The sequence below is a fragment of the Cervus canadensis genome, chromosome 26 (genome assembly GCF_019320065.1).
Source record: "Cervus canadensis isolate Bull #8, Minnesota chromosome 26, ASM1932006v1, whole genome shotgun sequence".
Lineage (NCBI taxonomy): Eukaryota > Metazoa > Chordata > Mammalia > Artiodactyla > Cervidae > Cervus > Cervus canadensis.
In genome coordinates, this window is record NC_057411.1 from 520,541 (window position 1) to 545,214 (window position 24,674).

The 24,674-nt window shown below is 42.3% G+C and overlaps 3 protein-coding genes across 13 annotated transcripts in view; 2 read left to right on the top strand and 1 right to left on the bottom strand.

Moving 5' to 3' along the window:
• Window positions 1–3,269: 3,269 nt before the first annotated feature.
• On the top strand, window positions 3,270–9,380 carry SLC10A4 (solute carrier family 10 member 4). Its single transcript, XM_043448043.1, has 3 exons — window positions 3,270–4,047; window positions 4,783–4,993; window positions 8,210–9,380. The coding sequence occupies exons 1-3, from the start codon at window positions 3,398–3,400 to the stop codon at window positions 8,714–8,716; spliced, it is 1,368 nt and encodes a 455-aa protein (XP_043303978.1). The 5' UTR covers window positions 3,270–3,397; the 3' UTR covers window positions 8,717–9,380.
• Window positions 9,381–10,054: 674 nt separating this feature from the next.
• Window positions 10,055–16,385, top strand: ZAR1 (zygote arrest 1). Of its 3 annotated transcripts, XM_043448232.1 has the most exons (5): window positions 10,055–10,957; window positions 12,372–12,464; window positions 12,547–12,621; window positions 13,783–13,897; window positions 16,361–16,385. In XM_043448232.1, the coding sequence occupies exons 1-5, from the start codon at window positions 10,118–10,120 to the stop codon at window positions 16,375–16,377; spliced, it is 1,140 nt and encodes a 379-aa protein (XP_043304167.1). In that variant the 5' UTR covers window positions 10,055–10,117; the 3' UTR covers window positions 16,378–16,385. The 3 variants fall into 3 exon arrangements, with proteins under 3 accessions (XP_043304167.1, XP_043304166.1, XP_043304168.1); XM_043448231.1 differs by lacking the exon at window positions 16,361–16,385 and having other exon boundaries at window positions 13,783–14,240; XM_043448233.1 differs by lacking the exons at window positions 12,372–12,464; window positions 16,361–16,385 and having other exon boundaries at window positions 13,783–14,106.
• A 680-nt stretch (window positions 16,386–17,065) lies between these two features.
• The window catches only part of FRYL (FRY like transcription coactivator), a 252,923-nt gene continuing 245,314 nt past the window's right edge, over window positions 17,066–24,674 (bottom strand). For 7 of the 9 annotated variants that reach the window (XM_043448225.1, XM_043448226.1, XM_043448227.1 and 4 more), the window contains 5 exons: window positions 24,453–24,521; window positions 21,686–21,703; window positions 20,773–20,883; window positions 19,534–19,724; window positions 17,066–19,219 (listed from right to left, as the gene is read on the bottom strand). In XM_043448225.1, the coding sequence (XP_043304160.1) occupies window positions 18,961–19,219; window positions 19,534–19,724; window positions 20,773–20,883; window positions 21,686–21,703; window positions 24,453–24,521 (648 nt within the window). In that variant the 3' untranslated portion in view covers window positions 17,066–18,960. The remainder of the gene's footprint in view (window positions 19,220–19,533; window positions 19,725–20,772; window positions 20,884–21,685; window positions 21,704–24,452; window positions 24,522–24,674) is intronic. The other 2 variants (XM_043448224.1, XM_043448222.1) reach the window with 1 other exon arrangement.

Consider the following 24,674-nt stretch of genomic DNA (forward strand, 5'->3'; position numbering starts at 1 on the left):
GCTGTGAAAGTGCTGCACTCAGTTCAGTTCAGCTCAGTCGCTCAGTTGTGTCCAACTCTGTGTGTCCCCATGAACCACAGTACACCAGCCTCCCTGTTCATCACCAACTCCCGGAGTCCACTCAAACCCATGTCCATTGAGTTGGTGATGCCATCCAACCATCTCATCCTCTGTTGTCCCCTTCTCCTCCTGCCCTCAGTCTTTCCCAGCATCAGGGTCTTTTCCAACGAGTCAGCTCTTCGCATCAGGTGGCCAAAGTATTGGAGTTTCAGCTTCAACATCAGTCTTTCCAATGAACACCCAGGACTGATCTCCTTTAGGATGGACTGGTTGGATCTCCTTGCTGTCCAAGGGACTCTCAAGAGTCTTCTCCAACACCACAGTTCAAAAGCATCAATTCTTCGGCACTCAACTTTCTTTATAGTCCAACTGTCACACCCATTCATGACCACTGGAAAACCATAGTCTTGACTAGACCTTTGCTGCACTCAATATACCAGCAAATTTGGAAAACTCAGCAGTGGCCACAGGACTGGAAAAGGTCAGTTTTCATTCCAATCCCAAAGAAAGGCAATGCCAAAGAATGCTCAAACTACCACACAATTGCACTCATCTCACACGCTAGCAAAGTAATGCCCAAAATTCTCCAAGCCAGGCTTCAACAGTACATGAACAGAGACTTTCCAGATGTTCAAGCTGGTTTTAGAAAAGGCAGAGGAACCAGAGATCAAATTGCCAACATCCATTGGATCATTGAAAAAGCAAGAGAGTTCCAGAAAAACATCTATTTCTGCTCTATTGACTACGCCAAAGCCTTTGACTGTGTGGATCACAAGCAGCTGTGGAAAATTCTGAAAGAGATGGGAATACCAGACCACCTAACCTGCCTCCTGAGAAACCTGTATGCAGGTCAGGAAGCAACAGTTAGAACCAGACACGGAACAACAGACTGGTTCCAAATTCCGAAAGGAGTACATCAAGGCTGTATATTGTCACCCTGCTTATTTAACTTCTATCCAGAGTACATCATGGGAAATGCCAGGCTGAATGAAACACAAGCTGGAATTAGGATTGCCAGGAGAAATAGCAATAACCTCAGATATGCAGATGGAGAAGGAAATGGCAACCCACTCCAGTGTTCTTGCCTGGAGAATCCCAGGGATGGGGGAGCCTCGTGGGCTGCCGTCTATTGGGTCTCACAGAGTCGGACACAACTGAAGTGATTTAGCAGCAGCAGCAGCAGTTATGCAGTTGACACCACCCTTATGGCAGAAAGCAAAGAGAAACTAAAGTCTCTTGATGAAAGTGAAAGAGGAGAGTGAAAAAGCTGATTTAAAACTCAACATTCAAAAAATACTAAGATCATGGCATCCGGTCCCATTACTTCATGGCCAATAGATGGGGAAACAATGCAAACGGTGACAAACTTTATTTTTTGGGCTCCAAAATCACTGCAGATGGTGACTGCAGCCATGAAATTAAAAGATGCTTGCTCGTCGAAAGAAAAGCTATGACCAACCTAGACAGCATATGAAAAAGCAGAGACATTACTTTGCCAACAAAGGTCCATCAAGTCAAAACTAATGTTTTTCCAGTAGTCATGTATGGATGTGAGAATTGGACCATAAAGAAAGCTGAGTGCCAAAGAATTGATGCAAGGATATGAAAACAGTCAATTCTAAAGGAAATCAGTGCTGAATGTTCATTGGAAGGACTGATGCTGAAGCTCCAATACTTTGGCCACCTGATGCGAAGAGCTGACTCATTGAAAAAGACCTTAACATTGGGAAAGATTGAAGGCAGGTGGAGAAGAGGGTGACAGAGGATGAGATGGTTTGGATGGCATCACCGACTGGATGGACATGAGTTTGAGCAAGCTCCTCAAGATGATGAAGGACAGGGAAGCCTGGTGTGCTGCAGTCCATGGGGTAGCAAAGAGTTGGACACGACTGAGCGACTGAAATGAACTGAACTGAACTGAAATGAAATATAAACATATGAACTCGTGCACCATTGGGAAATGGAAGTCACCCAGTCTCCTCTGATGTAGAAAATGGGGTAGAGACAAGTTTCCAGGAGGAAGAATTCACTCTAGGATCTTGGCTCCACATAGACTAACCCTGAACTAAGACTTCAGCCTAGAAATCCCCGCTGTTGGCTTTCACAGCTCAGCTGGCTATCAGGTTACAGTCACTTCAGTCAGCCAGATGCCTTCTCCATGGCTTCTTGATATGCAGGGAGGTCCCTTTCCTTTGCAGATGCACCCAGGGACTCACATAAAGTTGTTAAGTCAACACTCTGCATTTGAACTCTGCATTTGATTTGTTTTCTGGATAAACCTGTCTGAAGCAGGGAACCTCACCACTTTATTTCTTTTCAGTTCTTTAATCCTAAAGCCTGGGCTATACTCAAATCACTTCCTAAATCTATGACCACTGAAGTAGCCTTTCCCCATCTGCCAAAAATTCCTAAACACATTTTTCACGGAGACTTTTCTTAGCAGAGCTCTTCCCCTGCAGTGCTTTAACATCATATCCTGATGAACACTGAGTCAGGTGCTTGTAGATTTGGCTGATGAGGCTGAGATTTCCCTGTGCCTCGGATTCCTGGTGTGGAAAAATCGAGCTAACAGGATCTCTCCCAAGGCTCTGCTGAGAGAAAATCAAATGAAATAATGCATACGCACTTGCACAAGACCTGGCTCAAACCCCACCAATATACATTTTATTACTTTCTACGTTGTCAGAACACAAGTATTGTGTCTTGCTACCAGAGAGCCATTCCTATTAAGTCAAGCATCCCTCACAACACTCGGGGTTGCAGGCTCTTTGAACAGTCTGTATGATGTATGTGCGTGCATAGACCAGCTTGCTCTCTGTGTGTGTGTCTGGATGCCCAGATTTCGTTATCAAAGAGTCAGAACCCATCAGAGAACTTAGCAGCAGCCAGGCACGGTTTTTTCTGGTTTTTCCTTCTTCTTCTCTTTTGTCAGGTCTTTGTTCCGCCCCTGGCTACACTCTCACAGAACCACTTACTGGGGATTAAAAGGAGGGGACTCGGCCGGCGAAGGCGGGGCCTGCGGGCGTGGGGGGCCCAGCGATTGGGTTCACCCTCGGGGGCTGCGGTTTCTTAAGTGCCAGCCAGCGGGCGCCGGCCAACCTCCTCCCGCCCCCCGCCCCACTCCGCCCCGCCACAGCCGAGGACCAACCGGCCGCCCCAGACGTCAGCCGCGCGCAGCAGAGCCTTGCAATTGAGTCCCGTTTGGCAGCTGCAGACGGGCGGACAGACAGACGGACGGCGGTGGCGATCGAAGGCGCAGGGAGGCCCGCGCGGCGGGAGGGAAGAGACGTCCGCAGGGCAAGCAAGAGCCAGACCCGAAGCCTCCCCCGACAGAGCCATGGACAGCACCGGCAACGCCACCCTGCTCTTCGGCACCGGCAACGCCACCCTGCTCTTCGGCACCGACAACGCCACCCTGCTCTTCGGCCCGTCCACGCTGCCTCCGGACAATTACACCTTGTCGCCCACCGCCAGCAGCCTGAGTCCCGGCCCGGACGCACCCCTCGCGCCGGCCTCCAGCGCCGGCCCCGGCCCCGGGCTCAGTGTGGCGCCGGGGCCCGGAGTCAGTTTCAGCCCCGGCCCCACTCCGACCCCGGCGCCGACGGCCGGCAGCTTCGCGGGCGGCGCGGGTGGCCCCAGCCCGCCCCTGTTCGCTCGGCCCGAGGCGGCCCACGAGCCCCCGTTTTGGGACACGCCGCTGAACCACGGGCTGAACGTGCTGGTGGGCGCCGCCCTGTGCATCACCATGCTGGGCCTGGGCTGCACGGTGGACGGGAACCACTTCGCGGCGCACGTCCGCCGGCCGGTGGGCGCGCTGCTGGCCGCGCTCTGCCAGTTCGGCTTCCTGCCGCTGCTGGCCTTCTTGCTGGCGCTCGCCTTCTCCCTGGACGGCGCGGCCGCCTTGGCGGTGCTCCTCTGTGGCTGCTGTCCCGGCGGGAATCTCTCCAACCTCATGTCCCTGCTCGTGGACGGCGACATGAACCTCAGGTACGGAGCTGCTTTCGGTCCCATAGGCGTCTTTCCAAACGCCGCCAACCGCGTTTACAGCCACGGGTTCAAGACCAAGGAGGGAGGAAGTAGAGGCGGTTGGCATGAGGTGCGGGAGAGCTGCAAAGAAACTGGAGATGAGGGTGATGTGCAGGCAGACATGAAGAGGTGGGGTTGGAGGGGAGGAGATCCAGATGGGAACAGAGGTGCTCTGAGGTCTGCGGGTCTCACCCATAGCACTGTCTGTGCAGGTCTGTGGGCCCCAGAAGACGAAGGGAACTGGGAAGTCTGAAGCCAGGACTCTTGGGAAATGTAAAAGCAAAATAGGACTGTTGGCTCCAGTAAAGAAAGTAATCTCATATATAAGACTGTGATGGAGGTCATTCCAACAAGTAGTATCTGGCAGCTTTACCAAGTCCTTCAGGGTGCTTTGGAGGATTAGAAAAGAGAACAAAAATATTCCGTGCCCTCACAATCATCCAGAGGGTAACCAGTGCAGTAGGCTGCAGAAAGCAGCGAGCCACAGTCCTGAGATTCTTTTTGTCTTACCTGGAGTTCCTGTATCAATTGGGCTTAGACATGCTGCTCTCTTGGTGCTCCCCTGAGATGAAGCAGGTTCACCCCTGACTTCAAACTGGGGGTCTTGTAGTCTCCCTCTTTCTCCTTTATCCCGTGTGCAAGCAAGGCTCTTTGGCTCAAAGCTGTTCCAACTTCTGTCCATTCCCTTTCCTGCAGCATCATCATGACCATCTCCTCCACTCTCCTGGCCCTGGTCTTGATGCCCCTGTGCCTGTGGATCTACAGCCGGCCTTGGATTGACACTCCCCTGGTGCAGTTACTGCCCATAGGGACGGTGATCCTGACCCTCTGCAGCACTCTCATCCCCATCGGTTTGGGCGTCTTCATTCGCTACAGATACAGCCGGGTGGCTGACTACATTGTGAAGGTAAGGTCACTCTTCCCTTTGCCTCCTTTACATTCGTAGAGGGTCCTTGGTCTCTGACCCATGGCTGAAATGGTGAGAAGTTTGGAAAAGAAGGATAAGGAAGAAAAGGACTGGGCAGCCCTTGCATGGATAAACTTAAAAAATTATGCCAGGAAGATAACTTCCATCCCATCTTTTAGAACTTCAAAAATAACAGCTTTAATTAATATACCAAGGTTGATTAAAAACAGCATAAGATAACTGTCAGTACTCATAGGTGGAAACAGATCATGAGGAAAAAAGATGACAGTGCAATTAAACGGCAACATGTTTTTCACTAAGAAGTCATGTATTACTAAAAATCAAAGCAGGTGAAATAAAATTATTTTAATTGGATTTGTGCAGTATTTTAGAAATGCATTACTCTATTCTTTAAAAGTGGAACTCTAATTCTGAGAAACTCTGTAGCAGATTCCTTTAAAATGTTTTATTAGTTTTCTAAAAGTAAGTTTACACTAATAAGACCAAAGGTAATTCAAAAATTACATCATGGAATATAATAGAATACACAAAATATAATTAGGTCCTGGGTAAATAATGCAGAATATATTACCATTACTAAATTTGTGTTTCTTTTTCCTTCCCCATTGCAATATTTCATATGATTTCTAAAGCTAGTGAAAGGATGAAATTTCTATTATTTTGTGCAATATTTCCAATACTGCTTTATTTTTAAAAAGTAATGCTTTTTGTAGCAGTAGAGATTTTGTAATAATTGATTGGAGGAAAAAAATTTAAATATTTGTAAATTAAACTTTCTTTGAAAACTCAAAAATAGTAGTAAACAAGAGTAAACCATGAACAGGATTCTCATTTTAGGAAGTTAAATAAAGTACATAACTAATTACCATATAATGTATATGCAAATTCCTTTAGAAAACAAAGAGAAAAAGGCTCACCCTAATGTTTAAATTATGTAGATTTAAGATGACATAATCCTTTGTGTTTTACTTATTCTATTTATTAAAGTAATCTGATACAGAGGGGCTAACTTTAATATGAAAAAATAGAGGGCTCTTTTCATACATATATTCAACCTTGAGTAAAAAAAATATACTCTGTAATAAACATATATTCTTTGAATGTAATAATGCAGGTGGATTCTTTACTGTCTGAGCCGCCAGGGAAGCCCAATAAATATATATGTACATGTAAACATAAATATTTTAATGTTAAACATAATATACTATAGGTCATTTTGAGAGCATTAAGAACTTATTACGTTTGATCATTAAGCTAATAGTATTAATGTGATGCATTTACTATAAAACCTTAGGAATTCTACAAGAAAGTCAATCAAATACCCTATTCCCATGCTAAAAATAGATAAATATATTTAAATAACAGACAATCCAATAAGACTGTCTAACTTAGAGTTAAAGCTGGACCTATTTCTTAACTAGCACACTCATAAGATCTGCTTCATAATATTTTTATACTTTTGCAAACACATTAAAATGAGTATTCAATGTCAGTGCTCATGCAAATGATTTAAAATGGTTCAAAGGAAATGATTCAGAGCCACTATTTTCACAATGAAGAATCAGATTTCTTGTCAAAGCTTTTGATGTAGACACACTTTGAAACTTATTATAAGTTTTGATTGGTACATTTGTAGCATGACTATCTTATAATATTATTTCAGTACCCTTTAGAATAGATTTTTGACCAGCCCAGATAAATTTTGAATGATTTTTTAGAGTATATGCCAATCCCACAGACTCCAAAGGATTATCTTCCCACATATCTATGAAACCAGAAGCAACACTTAAATGGCTCTGGAACTGTCCTCTTCCTCACAAACACCCACCCAACCCTCTGCCCCATTGAAAAAAAACAAACTGCCAACCTGAAGAACAAGAAGAATTTCTAGGTTTCCATCTTACTATTTATGAGCCTGTCTTACTTGCATGAGTGAAATAAATCAGTCAGACCTCAAGATGACACACTGTTTTATAGTCAATTGTTTTGTACCTAAAATCTTTCTATTATATATAATAATTCCTAAGCATCATTAGAGACAGGTGGGAGGTTTCTCATCAACAGATGAAAAGGAGGGAGTTCCAGAATTACAAAGAATTCCTCACATCTTATGTTTACGTTTTTTTTCTCTAACCTAATCTGAGTTGGTAATTGTTGGGTACTAACAGTTCTCTGAGATATAAAGTATTTTGAAAGTCAAAAATATTGGACACTCAGTTGCATAAATTAATAGCCTTTTATCTTCTGTGTAAAACCAGAACTAATTTCTTATGGAAAACATGGAGTCCTGTTCAGGGGAAGTAATATCCATCTGTCTACTCCATTCATCAGACTATACCTGTTATATTGGGCTCAGTTCTAACCGCCCTGTTTTTAAAAGGCACATTGACAAATTAAAGAAATGTTCAGAACAGTCAGGCTTCCCAGTTAGTGCTAGTGGTAAAGAATCTGCCTGCCAATGCAGGAGATGCAAGAGATGAGGGTTCGATCCCTGGGTTGGGAGGATCCCTTGGAGGAGGAAATGGCAACCTACTCCAGTATTCCCGTTGGGAAAATCCCACGGACAGAGGAACCTGGCGAGCTACAACACATGGGGCTGCAAAGAGTCAGACAGGACTGAGCACTCAGAACAAATTGGGACTCCAAAACAGAGTTATGGGATGAAGGCTGAAAACCTGGGACAATCTGCCCCCAGAGAAGAGTAGTAACCTTCCCCTCATAACTGTTTTTAAATGCTTGTAGGCTGTTTTTAGGAGGAGCAGCCTGTCTGGTCTGTGTTGCTCCTGAGTTCCTGTCCAAGACAGTGGCTGGCAGCTATCACAGGGACATTGTCACTACACATAAGGACAGGTCGCCAACAGAGCTCCCTGACATGGCCTGGATGCCTCCTGAGGTGGTCTACCCATTCTCAAAAATAGTGTCAAAAACTTTCATGGCGAAGATCTTCATTCTGTGTAGGAGACCAGACTAGATGGCTCTCCTCTTCCAAGAGTCCAGGGTCCCCTTGTTTGAATTCCTCTGTAACTATCTTATTATTGTTGTCTGCAGGGCATACCATGCTGGCATTGCACAATCTTAGTTCCCCCACCAGGGACTGAGCCCATGCCCCCTGCTTTGGGAGTGCGGAGTCTTCACTGGACCGCCAGGGAAGTTCCAAAAACTATTTTTGATGGCTTCTCTGTTTTCTTTTACTAGATTTCCCTATGGTCTCTGCTAATGACGCTGGTGGTCCTTTTCATATTGACCGGCACTATGTTAGGACCTGAACTGTTGGCCAGTATTCCAGCAGCTGTTTACGTGGTAGCGATTTTTATGCCTTTGGCAGGCTATGCCTCAGGCTATGGCTTAGCTGCTCTCTTCCATCTTCCACCCAACTGCAAGAGGACGGTGAGCCTGGAAACAGGGAGCCAGAATGTGCAGCTCTGTACCGCCATCCTCAAACTGGCATTTCCACCACAAAACATAGGAAGTATGTACATGTTCCCCTTGCTTTATGCCCTTTTCCAGTCTGCAGAAGCAGGGATTTTTGTTTTAATATATAAAATGTATGGAAGTGGAGTACTGCACAAGCAAGATCCTCTAGATGAAGATACAGATATTTCTTATAAGAAACTGAAAGAAGAGGAAATGGCAGACACGTCCTATGGCACAGTGAAAGCAGATAATTTAATTATGATGGAAACCGCTCAGACTTCACTCTAAATATGGAGATACACAGAAGAGTTTATCTTGCTGAAATACTACTTCATATTTATGGTCTGTCCTAGTGTCTATGGTTTACATAAAGAACAACAACTGGTTCACATCATTATACATGTAACAATTTTGATGTACCCACCATAAGGTTGCATTGGTATATTAACCAAGCATTTACATAAATGACAAGTCAGTGTTGTAATTTGCACCTGGGACTGCTAGGTTGATGGCCTGAACAAGTGTGCTTTTTGGTTTTCACCATTACCAATTTCTATGACTGTTTCAAATATGTTAAACAGGGTCTTGGAAATGTAGAATTTTATGCCCTATCTTATATGACTAAAAACATGCTATATTTGTAAAGCATAATTGAGTTGAATGTAATTATTGTTAAAACAAAGTGTGCTTGCTCAGTTTATAAATACTTGACACTGTTAAAATTTGACCTGTATTCAGAGAAATCCCCAAACAGGTCAATTAAACAATGAAATATAATATCTCATTGTCCAACCTGTTTCAAATCAGGGAAAAGTTACATTAATGTATTTGATTATTTGATCTGATATCTATTTGTAATGAACAGCCAACATCTTTCTCCTTAACAAGGCATTTGCTTTTCAACTGGGGACTGGTTCCATCTTCAGCGTTTATGTAAACACAGTCTAAATCAGTTTTCCTTTGCAAAGTTTATTTGGTCAGAAAAATCCGTGGAACGATTATCCTCCCCAGGGAATAGCAATCCCTGGTACTCAACAGCACCTCCTGGTCACCATTTGAGGTGGGCGGGGGACGCAGGAGGCGGGGCGGCGGGGAGGGAGTAAATTCTCCAAGGGAGAAAACAATTAGCCTAGATACGAAGCCCTAGAGTGCTTTCCCTATGCACTTACTGAAAGGGTTCAATGCGTAGATTTCTCAGAGCAACTCTGAGATGATTAAATAACGTATAGTGTGAGATCGTAGGTTATCAGACCCCAAGCAGTCTCCCCAAACCTTCGCATTTTTGCTCGCTAGCCAGAGGCACCCAGCCTAGCCTCAGCTTCGGAGGCGGCAGACAGTAACCGAGGAATGGCGACCACCTGGTTCATCCTGGGAATGGTTCTGCGGGTATCCTCTTCACCTGCGGCAAGTTCACTTCCAGGGCAGTTTTGCGTCGCAAAGAAAGTTTCCTTTGCAGATCATCTTAGGTATATTCGTGCCGACCTCCGGGTGTGGGATATTCCCACGCCACGGTCGGGGAGGGAGCCCTTCCGCGAGGGAGCGAGGACCCCAGCGGGCGGCGGGAAGGGGGCGCGGGTGGGGCGGTGGGGGCGGGGCGCTGCCCGCGGGGGCGGGGCCCGCGCCCGGCAGCCCCAGGAGGTGGTCTATTTAGGGCGCCGGGGCCGGCTGGCCGGCGGCAGGGGAACGCTGATGGCTGCCCTGGGGGACGTGGTCCTGGATGGTTACCTGTACCCGGCGTGCGCCCTCTATTCGTACCGGTGCCTCTACCCGGCCGCCGCCGCCAAGGGGAAAAGCGGGGCGGACGAGGGGGGCTCGCGACCCCGGGGCGGGGGCTACCCTCCCGTTTCCTCCTTCTCCGACGGCGCGGCCTCGTCGTCGTTCCCGGGCCACCGGCAGCTGGCGGCCGCCGAGTACGTCCACAGTTACCACCGCGCGCAGCTCATGGCCCTGCTGTCGCAGGTGGGCCCCCGCCGGGCCAGCACTCGGGACGCGGCGGTGCAGATGAACCCGCGCCGCGACGTGTCGGTGCAGTGCTCGCTGGGGCGGCGGACGCTGGGGCGCAGGGCCCGCGAGTCGGGCCCGAGTCCGGATCCCGAGGGCGCGGCGGTCGCGGGCGGCAGCTGCCCGGCCTCCCCGCAGCGCGCCCGCCGGCGCCCGGAGCAGGACAGCCCGCCGAGCCGCGCCCCGCGGCCCGTGCGTTTCCTGCGCACCCTGGCCGTGTACTCGCCCGTGACCTCCCGCTGCCTAGCCACCCTCCTGGAAGGGGCCGAGGCCGCGGCGGGCGAGCAGAGGCCCGGGAAGCCGGAGACTGAGCGAGGGCCGCCACCTGCGAGGCCCCGAGGCCCCGAGGAGGGAGACGGGCCGGCGAGGAAGGTGTCCCAGCGGCCGCAGCCTGTGGAGGACGAGGCCCAGGCCGCAGTACCGGCGAGCCGCGAGCAACCCCCGCCGCTGGCCAGGGTCCCGGACGCCGCTGGCGAGAGGTCGTCGTCCCGGAGCCCTCAGCCGGGCAAGGAGCGCCTGCGCTTCCAGGTGAGACCCGGGTCGGCCCGGGAACTGGCAGGGCGTCCCCGCGAGTTATGTTGGCTCCCATCCGCGTCCGGGTGCCCGCCCTCGGCTGCTCTCGACACGCGCCGGCGCGCTTCGGTGCCTTTCGGTGGCTGCTGAAGTCTATCTCCGTCAGCATCAAATCTAGTATGGTGGGCTTGTTGCTATTATCGTTGAATTCCAGCTGCACAGGGGTGGCGGTAGAAAAGCTCTTAACGTGCTCATTCCGAGAGTATTTGCTGACTGCGAGTGTAGTCAGCTGTATACAGCGAATACATCGTATGTACACTGGGTGATCCAGGCTGGGCCTCAGAACATGAGAAGGTGGACTTATTGGCCAGGAGAGTCGATTCCCGTGGATCCCACTCTCAGTTTTGAATTCAGTGTGTTAGAAACCATAACCATTGACTACTGGGGTCCTTGCACTTAAGACGCACCCCTATTCGGAAATCTGGCGGTACTGCCGGGCACTGCTCCCCGAGAGCAGCAGGCTTGGAGGGCCATGTCCTAGTTGCCTGAACGCTAAAGAGCTAGAGTGCACTGGGGGTTGTAACCCAGCCGAGGAGAAAGACGTGAGAAGTAGTAAGAGGCCGGGAGGAGTCCTTCCGATGTCTCCTCCAGGCCCTCAGGGCTATTTAGTGGGGGTCCGGGAAGCAAAGAGAGTGAAACAGATTTGTACACAAGCTGTGACCTCCAAACTGTGTTGATACTCAAACGTTTAACCTTCCTGGACTTCAGCTTGCTCACCTGTGAAAATGCTGAGTCTTCCAAAGCGCCTTCCAATCCTAAAGACCTGACTTTGAAAAACTTGTTTGTAACTTGTTTCTTACTGAGAATAACTTAAAGAATAAGGTAATACTACTTTTGTTCATATTGTGTATGAATTAATGGCTTATCCATATTTTCAATTCTCAGCACCACTGTTTGGTAGAAACTAAATTAGCAATCTAAAGATCTTTTTTTAAGGTGTTCACCTACGATTATTTTAGGGTGGAGTCTTGTTTCTTCCGTTTGACTACTTCATTTGCGTGTGTGCTAAGATCGGACCTATTTTACAGAAAGAAAAACTCTCCCTCTAGAATCCCAAGATTCAGGAACCCAGTATGTTTGGCTTTCCCCTTGCCTGTCTGCAGGAAAACACCTGCTTAGTAAACTGCTATTTGAACCAGTAAATGTGGAACACAAACTTCTGTGGGCCCATGCTTTTCTATTCAATACTTGATTAAGCTATTAGCTTTGCTAATTGTTACCTTGTGGAGACCAGCTTGAACCTGATTCTACTTTCCTCCATGGTCTGAGGCAGAGTGCCAGTTTTAAGTATCAGATCCTTTCCAGGCTGCTTGCGATGAAGGCTGATTCAGATGGCAAGTTGGTTAAACTCTGCTATTGTTTCGCTCAGTTCTTAGAGCAGAAGTATGGCTACTATCACTGCAAGGACTGCAATATCCGCTGGGAAAGTGCCTATGTGTGGTGTGTACAAGGCACTAACAAGGTAAGCAATGCCCTGTCACCAGCGGCATCCTGACAAAAGGTTCAGGAGGGTTTGGACTTTAAGTTTTTCCTTTTCCCTTCAGGTTTACTACAAGCAGTTTTGCCGAACATGCCAGAAGTCTTATAACCCTTACCGAGTGGAGGATATCACCTGCCAAGTAAATTGAAAGTTTACATTTTATGCGTGAACTAGATAGTGATAAGAAGGTTTAGGGAGTAGTTTCTTGAAAATATTCCTAAGAGAGCCTAGATTCCCAGTGACCTGAGGTTTTGATTCCTTTCTGGAAGGAGTTGTAGAAATAATACTCAACTGGGAAGCCAGGTCTCAGTGTTAGTTCCCTCCTGTTCTCGTAAACCTTGGTTGTGTGAACATTTCTGGAGACTGTTGTCTCATTTGCAATGTGGAAGAATGTTTGCTTTACCTGACACTCAGTCCAGTTCAGGAGAGAGTAAACTTAAATAACAGAATACCTTTTAACATGAGGTAGTAAAGGCTGACAATTTTATGCAAATACATTTCATGAAACACGTACCCAAGTTTTAAGTGTTTAGTAGAAATACGAGTTTTTCAAAATTTTCTGTTTTGCCTTAGTTCAGAAAGGAATTTGTTTTAAAGTAAACTTAAGTTGCCTGGCTTTATCAGGTTAAGTGGTAACAGGTTGCTTGTTATTATTAACTGAGCACTGCCTTGTGATATGGGCTGTGATAATCAAAGAGGAAAGAAGGAACTAAATTTGGTGGTTACCACACCGCTAGTGGACCTTGACGTGCCAGTTGAGACAGCCTAATCGATGCCCTTGACTCTTTGAGAGTAGAGCAAGTTCTGAAGTAGAGCGGAATCTGACAAGGAAATGGAACTTACTATAACAGCGCTGCTCTTGGCCCAGCAGCTGCTGTCCTGCCTTCTGCCTCAGCTTGAGGCCCTTGGCAGCAGGGAGGGGGCCAAGGTCAGCCGCTGGTGCCAGGCCTGCTACTGGCTCCTGGCCTCACACCTTCACTTTTGTTGTCAGACTCCTCCCTCCTACCTGGTGGCTCTCCATCTTGGCTTCAAGGGTAGGAAAAGATTTCCTCTTCAACTTCTTCAAAAGAAGCTTCACAATTCAGAATCGAATCCTTTGCAAAATGGGAGCAGGAGTGCATGATGGAGGTGCTCTGTTCCTCCCATTCCTGTCCTTGCAGACAGAACAAGGTTAGCACAGAACCTTGCTTAGTGTGCATTCAGGTAGTATTTGAATGGCCTAGAGAAACAATTTTGAAGTTCCAGGACATCACCAAGGGGTTTATCTTCTGTATGCATGTCTCACTTTGATTTTTTTCAGAATTGTAAACAGACTAGATGCTCCTGCCCAGTGAAACTTCGCCACGTGGACCCCAAAAGGCCCCACCGTCAAGATTTGTGTGGGAGATGCAAAGGCAAACGCCTATCCTGTGACAGTACTTTCAGTTTCAAATATATCATTTAAGTAAATGTGTGTGTGGGGGGGGGGGAGTAAAAAAAAAAACGTGGTCCTGCTGAACCTGTGCTGGTGGAGCAGACAAGTGAGCTGAGCTTTTTCCCCCCATGTCCTCCTCCTCTTCTGCCGCTCCCTCAAAATACTTCGTGAAAGGCTGTTATTTGATAAAACTGTAAAATAAAAGCATTGCAAAACAGTTGATACACTGCGTAAAATCCATTGGAGAGCCTGTCCTAACAGTCTATGCTTGCTACTTTAGTATTTATCTATTGCTTATGGAGCAGCTAGGCTAGTCACTACCTGACAGTTTGAAGGGACTCACTGATGGGATGTTTATTGCTCTTGTAGGTCTGATGCCTGTAAGAAGTTAATTGAACAAAAAAGCCATCTATTAAAATGAGCATTCTTCTGCAGGCCTTGATGTTTGAGGGGACAGGGGTGATGGATAACCCAGAGTCAGAACCGGGAGTGCACGGCCTCCGGATCATCTCAGTGCAGTAGGTGGTGAGGGACAAAGGCTGGGAGAACTCGACTTGCTGACAACATCACAGATACGGAACAGATGCCGACTGGAACGGGTCGGGGGAGCTGAGGGCAGTTTTTAGATGTTAAATAACTTCAAGTGAACTTCTGGTGGTGATGGAACATTAAAAAAAAAACAAAAAGGTCTCCTAAATGTATTTAAAGATGAAGTAAGAGGCCGCTTTAGCCTTTGTCATTGTGGACTTGCAGTTCTGTAGGTGGAAAGTTTTTCGCACCATTTAACATAGGGCTCCTCATCCTAACTGTGCCTAATAGCTTTCTACCAGATTACCAAGAAAACACAGAGCCTGGGGCATTGGTGGGGGTGGGGTATGACAGGAGGGATTCTAATGAAGTCAGAGTTGAGAGTTGTTGGTTTCCTGGTTACAGAAGCAGCATAATTGGAACCAGGTGCTAATTATGCCTTCCAAATTTCTAACCATCCCACTTTAGTTAACCCTTACTACCTTAGAGCAACCATGTATAAAGTAAGTCTCTTAAGGTCGTATGCTTGTACGGAGACAAATATGGGGAGTAAAAGAAACTAAAATGAATTTGAAGTCTCTGGAACCTTTTATAGTGGGGGGAAGGCCTCTAACCCCATGGCCTGGTGTTTGTAAAAATGCAGATTCTTAGGCCTCTGTTCCTACTGAAGCACTATCTGGAGATGAAGTGTTTAATAAGCACCCCAGATGTTGCTTATGTAACTGAAGTGTGCAAACAATTGAGTCAGCCCTGAAGTTACCATGGAGAAGCATGGCTGTGGCCTCTGCCCTGATAAAGCTTCCAGTGAGGTGGGCATATGCCCATTAATTTCTGCACAGAACTTCTGCTCTGCACTATGTAAGAGCCACTTAGCACCTGGTAGAAAACAAAAGGGATCTGACTTAGCGAAGAGAAGGCTTGCCTGAAAAAATGACACTACAGCTGAGCTAAAGTTTGGATGAGCTGAATTAGGCGAAGAGGGAAAGAAAGAACCTTTCCAGACTAAGCTCACATGTGCAAAGGCCCAATGGTAGAGAAAGCCAGGAGGCCACAGTGGCAGAATGCACTGGAGGACAGGGGTGGGTGTGATGGCTGGCATCACTGGTAGGCCCAGGCTGGAGCAACTGGTCCTCACGTGTCATCAGTGAGGATCCACTGAAAGGCTTTAAAGCTGTGGTGAAGCCTTAGTGACAGACTGACCTTTAAAAAAAATAATCACTCTGGCAATACCGTGTATGCTCATAAACCCGTAAGAACTCTTGCAAAGATCAAATGGCGGTGGGGCCAAAGAGAAATGCAGGACGAGGACAGTAAGGTGTGGGTGAAGGTGATGAATTTTGTTAATGCTGTTAACTTATCATGAGGTCACCGGTAGGTGCAGGGATAGACCAATCTGACTTACGCGGCACATGAGAGGTGCGTTTACTCTAAGCATCTGACGAACAAATGAGGGACAATAGAAATGAGCCCTATAGTGAGCCCTAGAACGAATTCAATGGCTATTAATACGGCTATTAATCATTCTATAGGCTTAACATTGCCATTAATTTTCCCAATAGCGCAGTTAACCCTATTTACAGTTAAGCAAAGCCAGGATCAAAGTATGTTTTAACTTAAGAGTTAGTGGCCATTCAGAAACTGAACAAAGTGGTACAAGAACTTGTGATGAGAGTTATGGTCAGAACATTCTGGCAATGAGGCACTGTCAAACTGTATGTCTAATTGGAGATTTATGTGATTTTTCTGAGAGACTTGAGAGGCTAGAAGGAAATACCCCAGAATGCTGTTCTCTCTGGGTATCAAGGGAAGTGATTCTAGTTTTGTTCATATTTCTTATATTTGCTAAAGTGACAGTTTTGAAATTTTGAAAATTTAAAAATAAAAATGCCATAAAGTACAACTATATTGACATCGATTCTTATCTCCTCTTGTATAGATTATGCTGGTGGGTAAGCAGTTCTCAGTGACCAAAAGGAGGGATGCTCGCTCTGGCTCTGGTGAGTCTGTCCCGAGACTGTGCGACTGTTTTCTGAATTTATGATGGATTGTTGTGGGGGCGGGGGACACCACACCCTCCCCATCTTACATTACTACAAGTAAAAATATGTTCTCAATCATGTAAACCTTTGGAGAAACCACAGTATCTCATGTTGTTTTACAGACTTACTTACTCTTTAAAAATGATAAATTTAGTGGGCAAAAGAAAAAGGTTGTAAAAGAGCAAAAACTGGGCTCTGATTGAAACTAAATAAGGTGTTCAATAAATTAAGCACTTGATATATTTTGTTAATGAATGCACACTTTGGAGCCAGAGGACAAGGAGCAACAAAGTGTAGGTTTTAAGAAAATCTGATTTGCAGACGGGAAATCCTAATGATTTTATATCTGCATCTTGCTTTCTGCAGGTGTATTCATCTTTATTACATTAGTAATAGACTTAGTTACATATGAATAGGAAAAGGAAATTTCAAATGTTTGGAAGGTTTGGGTAATTAGTCAATTGAACTAAATGTGTTCTACCCCTTTGAAGGACAACTTTTTTTTTTTTTTTTTTTTTAGGAATAGTGAAGGCAACATTTGAAAAGTTCCTTAATGAGGCACACTATAATCATTCATCCTTTCTTAAAATACAACACAGACCAAGAGCTACAATGCTTTTTATTTTAACAAAAAGGATATAAGGAGGGTGAGAAAAATAGGGGATGGTGAGATAGGATGTAAAGTGTGGTGTGTCTCCAGACACCACTGCTCTCTTCCTGCCCCACACCCAGAAGTCATTAAATAATTTAAAGGACACCATTTACAGTACCAGAACACCATCAAAATAATTGTTTTTATCAGGGTCAAAAAATACAGTGATTATGAATGTGCTGTGACCAGTTACAGAATTTTATAGGTAACATAACTCTAGTCAGCAGTCCAGTGGCGTGCACGGCGCCCTCAGTTAATGCACTTGAGCATAATTACATTTCTGGCAGGGTCCGCATCGCCAAGAAAAGGCAAAGCTAAGCATTTCATTTCTACATTCTAAGCTCTGGAACCCCAGAGCCCAGTTTAAAAGAAAAGTCACAGTGGATAAGAGATGCATATAAAAAATACAAGGTGTTCCTTTCAAATCAGAGGAATTTGTGGGACTACATTCATTTCTTTTACAAAATGCTATTTTAAAAAAAGGACAGAGAAATCCAGTCCATGTTATACTGCAGACTTGGACAGTGACTAAAAGTGTATTGCATGTTTTGGTTAAGTCAGTCTTCAGGCTTCCTTTCATCTTCCCCCGTAGCCCCGGGTTCCTTAAGAGTGAAACGTGTGAGTCCTGCATAAACATATACAAATGCATTTGCATCTCTCTTCTTGAATTCTGCAGACTTCCAGGGCCTGCAAGTCACATATTCTACCATCAATGACCACAGTTTTTTTCTTTAGCTTTGTACACCTCTTCTTGTATAACAGTGCACTGCACAAATGTACAAGACAATACCAGTATTAATCTATACAGTTTCTATAATAATTATGGAGTAAAATAAGTTAACTTTTCTAATGAGAAGCGCTGACGGGCAGCATACATCTTTATTGTACATTTTAAAGTCTCCGCAGGCATCTACTTTGGTTAGTTATCAACAATTGTAACATAAGCACTGATCAGAGAACTGAGCAGCATTCCAATAACGTTAACAGATATATTATTTCTTTTCGAAATACTGGGAAAGCCCAGTTTTAAAATATTATTAAAATGTCCTAACATTTACACACTATGAAGAGTTAGATCTAATAAAATAAATTTTTTCAAAAATAATCTTGCAGTGCTCTTTTAGGCATGCTCTGAGACGTTATCACCAAACACCCATACCTTGAAAATATGACTATCACATATGCACACATCTCAGCTCACACACACACACACACACACACACAAAATTCCTTATACAGACCAAAAAAAAACTGAAACACCCACGCCCTTATCCCACATATTGGGGGGGAAAAAAAAAAAAATCAATGGTTTTTGCAAGTAAGTCTTTCTGTGTCTATCTATCCGAATGGATGTTCTTCATGTAGATGATTAAGCATCAGTTGTCGATTATGCTTGTGACTGCTAGAAACCCAAGCAGCTCTGCAGGTCTTCAGCTAAAATGAACCAGCCTCGATTTCAGCCTCATTTTACCTGCTTTCTAATGTCTCAGTATTAGAGGCCATTATTGCAAACATTCTTATAATTCTTTTCTTTCTCCAGAAAGTGTTGTATTTGTATGCATCACTTTTAGCCCTTTTCTTTTCACGTAGGTAAAGTCATTTAAAAAATTCTTTCTTTATACGCTTATTGTGGGAGGTATTGGCAGCCGTTAGATGATTAGTTTTTTCCCCTTCAGATGTGGTTCTGACATTCTTTTTTACCTTGAGAAAGTTTGGCATTAGTTACACTGGGGTTGTGGATGCTGCCAGAAAAAGTCATCAGTGAACTGCAAGGGTCCATAAAAGGTGCTTGTTAATATTCTTAATCATCTTCAGTTCAGTCTTTTCCTGAATGCCTGAAGTTTCTCAAAATCCAGTGCTCACCAAATTTCCAATTGGTTTGGCCTGTGCGAGGAGTTGGTATGATTGCACCGTGCGTAGAGACTCTCTTATTTCTAGGTTGAGTTCCATCAGTTTGTAGTTGGCTTCTGACATGTCCAGGTCAGAGCCTATGACTGCAAAGCTTCCCGTCTGGCCCAGCGTCTGGTGGTGGAAATAGATGTGTAACAGCGTCTGGACAGGGGCGTCTTCACAGCTGCCAAAGATGTCATTGGGCCAGAGAGATCTGAAAGCACACAGGATTTGTAAGTCCTGAGATTCACAGCAATCATTCCAGATTAAGTACTTTTAAGTTAATACTTACAAAAAGTAATGTCCTTGTGAATCACTGAGGATCTGTTTTAACATTTTAACAAATATTACTGAAAGTAGCACAGAGAATGAACAAAGTCTAAAATTGGTGTCATTGCATTGATAAGTGTACAAAATAAGGTCATGTTTTCCTTTCACAAAGACTGACATCAAGTTGAAAACCCAAACGCCATCATACATTTCCAGTTAAGTATGAAGGCATCTCCTATAAATCCCTTCACATTTTACCTGAAAGCTTTGACTTGCGCTACAGCTGATACAAATTCCTTATTTTTCAAAGTTTCAATTAAAGAATGAATGGCAGTTTCTATAGTAGTTTGTGCAGCTTGGGAAATGTCAATTTCTTCGTTTTCTGAAGCAGACTCGGCTTCTTTGAGGATACTTTCCAACTGGGCAAGTTCTGCTGACATGTTGAAGACCTGAAAGAAATAAATATACCTTAAAAGGATCAAATTTGTACATTCAGTAACAACACTGAGTACTTACTTAGCTGTGAAATTACATCTGATGATGGTAATATTTTCTCTTTAAGATTATTTTCAGTTGTTAAACTTAGGACAGTTAATATTTCAAGTTCTCTATTCAGCTGGAATAATTTCAGCTGCCAAACAGTAGTCTTTAGATACTTCTGATAAAACAACAGGTTATCTTAAATGTAATAAATGTTATCAATATGTTGTAATAAGTAAAACAATAAGTAAATAAGTAAAACAATGTTTATATTGGTCTAAATTTTAACATGTGATAATATGTTATACATACTTCATCTTGGATAGTAAAAATACATTTATATTATTGTTTTGTAACATAAGGCCTGGAATTCTGGGAGGATCATGAGAAAAAAAAATTGACAGTAATGAGATGCCTTTATATTTTAAAGGGTTATTTCTCCAGGGTATTTTATATAAACCAGTATGTATGTGTGTGTGTTTTTTTTTTTAAGTAAATTTAACCATTTTAGAAAATGCATTTAACTTGGTGATAGTTCTGGTACCAGTGGTTGGCAAGAGGGAAAGATTCTAAAGCCCCTATCTTTGAATCTATTCATGCTATGATTTCTAATACTCATAGTGTTCTTGACGTGTTTATTCTTGTGTGAGTTACTAAAACTACAGAAATACTACATGGACAAGATGTTAGGGGGTTTCATAATACAATTTTGTCTTTATTGAATTGACGTGCTTCACTTGATTTCTGATTACAGATGATCTATTGCTGATACTGCGAACTTTAAGATTCACAAACCTTTTAGATCACTGGATATCTGCTTTCAGATTTACTAACTGGTCCTAAAATAGCACATCATTTCAAAAACTGATAATACTTAACTAGGGGGGATAAAAAAAAGACCGACTAGCCACTCTCCATAAGTGACTTTTACTTCAGCACTCCTACAAGGAAATAAGTATGAATGTATTTTAATTTTGTACGATCAGTTACTAATGCCTAGTATAACTGAGTATTTACCTCTGCTTCATTTTTTATTGTGTTGACTTGGTTGATAAGTTTACAGTAGGCTTGGAACAGAAGCAGCAGTTGAAAATGCAATTTGTATAACCTTCGACAGAGCTCCAGTTCCTAGAAGTAAATAACGCCATGTTAAATGCAGGTGTTATTTTCCATATTTGACGAGACAACAAAGTTCCAATAAAAACTTATAAGTAAATAATTATTTTAAATTGTTCTGAGATTTATTTTTCTGCAGTAAGCAAGTTAATATGGTATGAAGTTGACGAAACACAGATGAAAGATGCTCTGAAGACTGGGATTAAAATAAAAATTTAAAGATTATTGGTTACATAATTCATTTTTAGTGTGATACATTTTCACATTAGACAAATATAATTTTTTAGCAGGCAATAAATAGAATGCTTTAAAAAGGATTCACTAGAACTTAAAACTTTAACTTCATAATGAAAATAATTTACAAATTCATATACTCTTGCTACATTGAGATATATATCTCATTGCATTTATCAACAAGTGCTTGATAAAGCAAAAAGTAAAACTTTGGATAACCTCTCATCTAAAATGTAAGAATAGTTTGCTTTTTAAATTAATTCCTTTTTCTAAAAAAAAAAAAAAATTTATAATCTCACTGAAACAAGACAAATTAACAAATGCACTTGGACTATTAAGAAATTTAAAAGAAGATTCATTAGAGATGTGTAAAAAGGCAACTGCTAGTTGTACATATTAATTATAAAACCTCATTATCTTTGTAGGACTAAAACATTTCATGGATTAGGGATATGCAAAACTAAAGCACAAACTACTCTTAAAGCAGTCCATGATAAAACATTGCTAGGTCACAAATGGCAAATGAAACCAGTTTGTCTGACATGGATAAGTAGTCTATAAATTAAGACAGGTCACTTACTGCTAGAATTTCCATTTGCTAAGCAAGAAGGTGATCGGGTCACAAAAAATACAAAGGAAGAAAAAGACCAAGAATTAGTGTCAGAAATCATTTTAACTAGGGTCACAGATGTCCCAGGCAAACTGAAGAACATTTAATTACACCCCAAAGAAAAATTTATGATGCCATTTCCAGAATAAAGTTTTTTAGACATTTCTATAACAATCCAGGGTGTTTTTCACTCTTTGCCAAATAACAGCTAAATTACATTTAGGCTATAGTTTATTTATTGTGCAAAAGCTATAAAGAATAAAATCAAACTAGTGGGATGTTGGGAAGTTGGCTACTGAAAGTGGTCATCTATCTGGGTTTTTATAGCCTTAAAAAAAGCTAAATGTAACAAATTTCTGTTAGTAAAGTGGAAAACTTCCAATTACAGTAAGAAATGTAATGAGTACTCCTACTTCTCAGAAGAGAACTGGCATATAATTTTATATAATTAAGTATCTGCCCATGAGAATATTATCTCTGAAACGGCTTGTTCTTGCTTTCTTACCCTTTGCTGTCTACTGAAATCATAAATTACCATAATTAGTGCTGAATCAGAAGGTAAAATATTGAGAGCAGTTGTGTGTTTTAAATTGCATTTCAAATGAAGTTTACTAAACCTCAGAAATTTAACCCAAGTAGGTTTGATTCAAACATCCAGCTTATGGAATATTTAAAAATTATTACATGAAAATATCTACAGCAACTTAGACCTAGTCTCATTAAAGGAGAAGAATTACTTCTAATTAAAGCAGCAATCATCATAATGTAAATATTGCTTTTGAAATATTCAGAAGTCCCTTTTGAAATCTGCTTTTCTAAATAGTTTCCTCTGAAGCACTGTTTATATAACATTTATTGCTATCAATTTAGAAGGGATTTGCTAAGCATAGGTGAACTTTAGCTCTGAACAACTTACCATAAATTACGTGGATGGTCATTCTGTGAATGTTATTTGAGCACAATCCGATGTCAAACATATTAGCATATCTAAATTTCTGAGGTTTTACTTCATACAGTTTTGTATGGAAACTATTTGAGTTTTAAATATATCTTCATTTCTATTAACATAAATAAAAACTGACTCCACACACACAGATCCATAGCATCCACTTAGGATGTAATGGAAAAGATATCACTGATAAAGTTTATAATTATCACAACTATAGGAAATAACAAACATAATTAATTTCTTAGTTTTGAATTACTAGAAATCACACAAAATGTTAACACTGTACCTTTAAAAATATTGCTTTTTAGTATGTTGAAATTTGCATATACATAATCCTTTCATTTACCAAATGATTATATATATGTGATTATATAAATATATATGAATATATATATGACTAAATATTTAAATATTTATTGAGTGCTTATTAGGCAAATGGCTATACTGGTATATAGGAACAGATAGTACATAATGTTGCATAAAAAGAGACCTCTCCTCTCAAGGAGCTGAATGTGAAAGGAGAGCTAAGATATAAATGGAAGGCTTAAATGTGAAGAGTTTTCACTTTTTACTCAGGAGAAAACCTCAAGCTATTTTAATTGACATAGACTTCTGAGATGGAACTCCTTGTCATCAGGTAGAAGGGATACAAGAAATACTTAGTCTAACCACCTAATTTATATTTGAGAAAAGCAGTCTGTTCTTTGTTTAAGCCGTAGTGGCAAATACAGAATTAGAACCAAAGGATCTAATTCTAGTCTGAGATTAATCCCTTATCTTGCCTTGTTTCTTTCTTTACACGGATGACATGACAATTTCTTTATAACAGAGCAGGATTCGGAGTCAGGCTTTCTAGGTTTGAATCTTAATCCTATTTACTTACTGATTTTAGATAAATTAGCTTCTTTGAGTTTCGATTTTAATTTGCATATAATTTTCTCCTTGTTTATTTAAAAATATTTATTGATTGCTTATTATTTATCCTTATCTGCATAATGGGGATAATTATAGCACCTACTAGACTAAATTGTATGGTAGAGATAATGAATATGAAATGCTCAGCACAATGCCTGGCAAACAGTTAACATTTAGTGAGAGTATACTGCTATTTTCTCAACATTTCAGTTTTGTAAAACTTCAAATTTTTATTACAGTACTACAGTAACTTTTATGACAGTCTGACATTGTAAAAGATTAGAATTCTGATGTCAAATGCAGAGGCTATTAATTGATTAATGCATGTTGCCCCTATAAAGTTACACTTCTATTAAAATAATTTGTAGGTCTTAATTTTATCCTCATTTAATATATGTGTTATATATGTGCACTCTTCTCTATATTACTATTTTTTTTCACTGAATTTTACTAGTAAAAACCATAACTTATCCAACCAGAATTTCATCTTTGGAAGGACTAATATGAATGTATTACTCCAGTTTGCTTTCTTGACCAATTTATCTGTAGAATACTAATGCAGAAAGAAAAAATTTTTCAAGAGGCAGATGCAACTAAAAGCCAATCTGGACTATCTAGATATTCATCGAGCTTATGTATTGAATGTGATTAAGTTTCAATCACAAGCTGGTCATTCATTTTTATTAAAGTGAGTTTTTCATTACTAAGCCAACATTCCACTGAACCTAACATTTACAAAAACTGTTCTGATAACAAAAATGAAAAATGTTACAAATATTCTTTATTTTTAGGAATAGCAAATAAAGACATTTGAGCATATACATTATTTTACCTGATACAGAAATATAGCAAAACTAAGAATAAGAAACTTACTTGTGCATCTGTGTTTATCCTATACATGTCTTCTTTGGCACCAAATGTCCTCTTACAATTGTCTAACCACTGAAGAAATAAGTGACAGTAAAATTTTAATACAGTAATTGCATAGTACACAATGAAACTGGTACTGTAACAGCCTGCACTTACAGAACAAAAATCTTAAAAAGTGAACTTGAATTTCTAGGATTGGTTGTAGACTTTCACCTCCACTTGAGC